The sequence below is a fragment of the Anopheles darlingi genome, chromosome 2, assembly GCF_943734745.1.
Source record: "Anopheles darlingi chromosome 2, idAnoDarlMG_H_01, whole genome shotgun sequence".
In the NCBI taxonomy this organism is placed as follows: domain Eukaryota; kingdom Metazoa; phylum Arthropoda; class Insecta; order Diptera; family Culicidae; genus Anopheles; species Anopheles darlingi.
In genome coordinates, this window is record NC_064874.1 from 22381903 (window position 1) to 22386902 (window position 5000).

General features: G+C 52.0%; 3 protein-coding genes across 5 annotated transcripts in view; 1 reads left to right on the forward strand and 2 right to left on the reverse strand.

Annotated features, from left to right (window-relative positions):
• The window catches only part of LOC125952482 (neutral ceramidase-like), a 4191-nt gene extending 3686 nt beyond the window's left edge, over positions 1 to 505 (reverse strand). For 2 of the 3 annotated variants that reach the window (XM_049681954.1, XM_049681953.1), the window contains exon 1: positions 1 to 505. This exon is cut by the window's left edge. The gene's annotated coding sequence lies outside the window, so the exon portion shown is untranslated. The other variant, XM_049681955.1, reaches the window with a different exon arrangement.
• Positions 506 to 3180: 2675 nt separating this feature from the next.
• On the forward strand, positions 3181 to 4004 carry LOC125959798 (dnaJ homolog subfamily C member 30, mitochondrial). The gene has a single exon (XM_049692740.1). The coding sequence runs from the start codon at positions 3262 to 3264 to the stop codon at positions 3985 to 3987; it is 726 nt and encodes a 241-aa protein (XP_049548697.1). The 5' UTR covers positions 3181 to 3261; the 3' UTR covers positions 3988 to 4004.
• A 145-nt stretch (positions 4005 to 4149) lies between these two features.
• LOC125959797 (probable 18S rRNA (guanine-N(7))-methyltransferase) overlaps positions 4150 to 5000 on the reverse strand; it is a 1065-nt gene continuing 214 nt past the window's right edge. The window contains exons 2-3 of the mRNA XM_049692739.1: positions 4616 to 5000; positions 4150 to 4548 (exon numbers count right to left, since the gene is read on the reverse strand). The exon at positions 4616 to 5000 is cut by the window's right edge and continues 32 nt beyond it. Coding sequence (XP_049548696.1) covers positions 4165 to 4548; positions 4616 to 5000 — 769 coding nt within the window. The 3' untranslated portion in view covers positions 4150 to 4164. The remainder of the gene's footprint in view (positions 4549 to 4615) is intronic.

The window sequence follows — 5000 nt, forward strand, 5'->3', positions numbered from 1 at the left end:
TTCTCGTAGGACCGTTCTCTTTCTCAAGCAACGCACTAGAAGGGCTACGTGCCTTAATGGTTTGCTTGGATTGCAATTTTCAAGTTTCTCTCGTTCCTTCGCCCGTTCGCTACAACCGCCGTTTATCTACTCAGAAATGTAGTTCGCGCGCTCCACAGTGCTTTTAGCGTTTTCTTAGTTCCAGCAATTATCTAGACTTACTAGCACTAGCCCGTATGCACTACCGCACTGCACTCGCACCTCAGCTTTAGATGAGTCTCCCTCGACCCGCTGATCATTAATGGCGTACGTAGCACTGATACAGATGCACTCGTTGACGCTAAAGCGATCTTCCAGCAGTGCGCGAACCTGCGCAGTTATCGCCACAAGCAACCGATCAGCACTGACCGCAGATCGGTGGGGCTGCGAACGGGTTAGCGCAACTACGCGACCACCCCATCGCCCAGGCGCCGCGCCACTTCGCACATGACCACCACACGTAAGCGGGTGCGCTTCTGCTGGACCGCATGCACCACCACTTTCGCTTCGCAAACTTCCGCCAAACATCTCGAGACAACCCCCACACTCACCCTACCTCTCAAATCCCCCCTGCGTATCGGGGAAGTATCGTTCTTTATTCTTTTCATTTTATGGCGTCCCGCAGGCCAATGCGCTTTGTTGTCGTTAAGTCGTCTTGTTTTTCCTTTTTCGCTGAATCTCCCCCCCCCCCTTACCCACCGGAACGCGAGACGGGGTTGAGATTGTGCGTCGTGTACGGACCGTGATAAAGAAGCCCCCCCATCGCCTCGGGTGGGTATGGAAAGGGAGGCTGATGACGATGACGACGATTCGATCTGCGACGCTATATTCAGTACGCGCACGCGGACCCGGGATCGCGCTGTTTGTTTGCGAGTGAGTGAGCCGGCGCATACGGCGGCAAACAAGGCGTCGCGCTGGCCACCGCCACCGCTATGCTGTATGCTTTGTGTGCTGAGAATACATGAGCGAGCGTGCGACCTTCGAGTCCGGGCCCCGCGAGAGGCTGGCTCCATGACGGTCGTCGATACGTCGTCGTGTATAGTTCCTCTGCGCTTCCTACTATCGACGTCATGAAAGTCCGGACGACCGGTGCCGGAGCGGGAGAGCGAGAGATCGCGACAGCATGCGGCCGGTTGTTCAGCTGAGGTGGATCACCTTTGGAGGATCACTTCTCTTGCTGTGCCCACCTATCGAGTCGTTTGTGCAGAGCAAACATACTTGCTTGCGCTGAGAAGGAGTGGTTCTCGCGCAAAAAAGGGTTGCACTCGCTTCTGGAAACAACATAATCGGACGACGACAACAAGTGGCTACTGCAGCGGCAAAGAAAGAAGTTGAGTTAGCCTACCGAAAACCATGGCTGATGGCCATCAACCGATCAGCCTCTAGGCATCAAATAATGATCGTCAATCTATCTGCGACCCGATCGTGCCTAAGCGACATCAAATGCTTTTGTTTTGCGTTAGCGCCCACCCTCCGAAGGGGGGCGCCGTAGAACAGGATATGGACGAAGGGAAGTGTGCTCGTGGCGCGGACGAGGACGCCTAGGCCGGCTCTGACAGATCAAGGTATATTGATTTTGATGTTGACAGTGCCGTGACCTAGTGCAGGCACTTGTGATTTGCAGGGCGATGTGACCCCTATAGCGGCCGAATTAACCGACTCACCTTCGCTACACACGTGTCGCCACCCGGGTGACTTCTGTGGCGCTACAAGCGAGGATCGGACGGTGCACGCTGATACGAATCAATCAGACATGTAGATCTCGCTCTTCATTTCCATTTTCTCTATCTCGTTTCCTTATTGTCGCATTCTCTCAGACTACTTTGTCTCTTCGGCTCTCGGGCTGATCGATGGTCACAATTTATGCATGAATCGTTTAACGGACCGCTGTGACCGGACCATCACGACCAGATAGCGCTTTTTGGGGTGTGATATGGGCACGAACCGGGTGACTTCCTTCTTTGCCATACCGGCAGGTAGATCATTTCCGCATTCGCTATCGTTTACGGAAGAACGGCACGAACGAACCGAGGAACCGTTTTGTTTTGATGATGTTACCATGAGGGGATCTGCTGAGCGAAACACCGCTGGTAATGATCTGCGTGCAGATTGTGCCAGTCAGCGCTGACTGGTGCTGTTGGAGAGGGTAAATTGGGTTTCAGATGAATTCACACCAGCAGTAACAGCAGCAGCAGCAGCGTTGCGGTTCAAGTGCGGTTATTGAAGACCACGACGATCAAGGCGAGGACAGCGCATCTTCGCCTTTGGCAACCCTTACCGGCCTGTGGTCGATGAGATTGAAACGGTTGTACATCCGAAGAGTACGGTCTTGCGCGTTTGGTCAGTTTAATGCAATTGAGACATCGAATTGATGATTGCTTTCAAGGTCGCATATTTGACGATCGGTAGTGCGCTTGGCCAATGTGTGTGAGTGAACAATAGTCGTCTTCGGCTGAGAAAGGAAAGGATGCTGTTGCTGCATACGAAGGCACTCGCCTTGGACACTGTGCGCTGTTCAATTTCTGGGTCACCAGAAGTGCCGTTCATCGGGCCTGTGTGATGGGAGTAATCAGGTTTTTTGCTGTCTTTCCATGTAGATTTCTTGCTTTCTTTACTTTCAAGGCCATCGTTGAGTAGAGCCGTGGTTGTGATTGCACCTTTTTTCAAAGAATATTGCTCGTTCGGTATCGGATTTGGTTGCATCAGTCGATCAATGAGATGAGCGCGCGAAAGAAAGAGAAAGAAATGATGATGATTCATTCTTTGAGTAAAATCAGCTGAGATTAAATGAAAATAACAATTTCTCAATGGGTAGCCCAAGGCTCCACGAATCTGCCAAGTCAAACTATACGCCGTTTGTTTTCTGGTTGAACAACAATTTGCACTTTATCGCTAATAGCTCGCTTTCAACTACGCTTATATGTCTTTGCATCGGTGCTTGAAACTCGCGGTTTAATAACCGTTTAAGGGAGCAGCTAGCCTTGAGTAGATCCCGTAAAAGAACTCTTAAATCCTTTCATAAGGTTAATGATAATATTTGCGAGAAACGTGTTCAGTCGGTTTGAACTCGCGAGTTGCGCGCTTTGCGGATTCCGATGTCGGATTTCGAATTTCGAACATCTCGCCGTTTTCGCCGCAAGGGAGTTACATAAACATGACGCAACGCTGTGTTTTGAATATTTCGGTGCTGCGGAACGAAAAAAGCCTCAACTTTTACTTGCGGCTGTATTTTAGTTAGGGTAAATGAGTAGGAAATGTGCTGGCTACACAGGCCCCTTTTATAGTACGATGGCGGTAAATCGGCATCCGTTGAACTGCTGGCTGACTCGGGCGGTTCTAACAGGTGCCACCGAAAGGCGATGGATCAGCTGTACCGTGGCGCTCCTGCGCAACCACTACGATTCGCTCGGAGTAACGCCGAACGCTACTCAGAACGACATCAAACAGGCGTATTATAAACAATCGAAGCTGTATCATCCGGACAAGAACAAGGGCAGCGACATCGCGGCCGAAAAGTTCCGGCAAATCACGGCCGCCTACGAGGTGCTGGGCAACTATCGCCTGCGGAAGCTGTACGACAAGGGTATTTTGCATACGGCCGGTCGGCAGTACACCGATCCAGAGCAGGCTTCAGGGGAAACAGTCGAGGACGATGCCCAGACGCGGTTCTACAAGAAGCGCATGACCCGTTCGCAGGCACCAACAGCAACGGGACGCACACCGATCTATGATTTTGACGAGTGGTCCCGGGTGCATTACGGTTCCCGGTTCGAGCAGAAGATGAAAGCCGAAGAGCGGTTCCGTAAGAAGGCCGAACGGGAGGAGATCTTCAAGGCGCGTATGCAGCACGAGTACATCATATTCCCGCTCCTGCTGTTCTGCCTGTTTTACATCGCGATCGTGTTCCAGGAGGGTACCTACGATACACCGAAACCGGTGACGAAGAAAGAGTCAGACAGTGACCCATAGTGTGATGGTGGGTCGATGATCCAGGTGGAGCTAGAGTGGAGCATCGCGCTCGACGTTTTATTTATGTGTATATTCTAGATCAATAATAATGAATTGGATGGTGCGCTAAACGGGTATCAGCGTCATTACCCAACACAAACCATCGTACAATGAACTTCTCTTTCCTTGCCACTGCCACTAAAACCGTCCACTGCGCTTACGGGCCGTGTATCGTGAGTCTTTCCTCGTTTCATCTCCCTGTTGCCGTCGGCGCTCCTTCTTTGCCAGCACCCATTCGCGTGACTTTTTCAGTGGCTTACCACGCGCGTTTTTGGCGTACTCTCGTTGCTTCTTGCTGTACGGTACTTGGCTATCGCCCGTTTCTCCCGTACCTAGGGCAGCGGGTAGCTTCGCCACACCACCCGTCATCAGCACGAGGAAGTACTTTTTAGCTTTGCTCGAGTTGGGGTAATCGACCACCAGGCCACCGTAAAAGCCGGCCTTCATGGCCTGTGTTGTCACAAGCTCGATTTGCTCTCCATTTTCCGGATAAAACTGAAACACGGCACGGGCGTTGCGGGTCTGTTGGGAGAAAGAAAGAAAAACGTAACAGAGATGATGCCAAGACCCATGGAGCGTGATCCCTTACCAAACTGGCGAAGAGTGTGCTGAAGAACTGGTACAAACGCTTCGGTGGGACGTGAGACTTTTTGTCCGCATTACACAGCCACTGTAGCGCGGATATAGAAACGGCACCATCAAATGTGCCCGCCTTGAAGGGCATTCCTTGACCCATATCACCGAGCAGCAGATCTCCCTCAACCTCACGCTCCACGGCAACATCCAGCATCGGTTTCGATATGTCGACCCCGATCCACACGTGGCCCTGATCCTCCAGCACACTGCCCGATAGTCCCGAGCCACAGCCAATATCGAGGATCAGTTGAGGGGCATCATCGTCCGGATCGAGAGCCAGCAGTTCGATCGCCCGCTCGCACATTTGAACCTGGATGTCGATGATCCGTGTGTTGTTG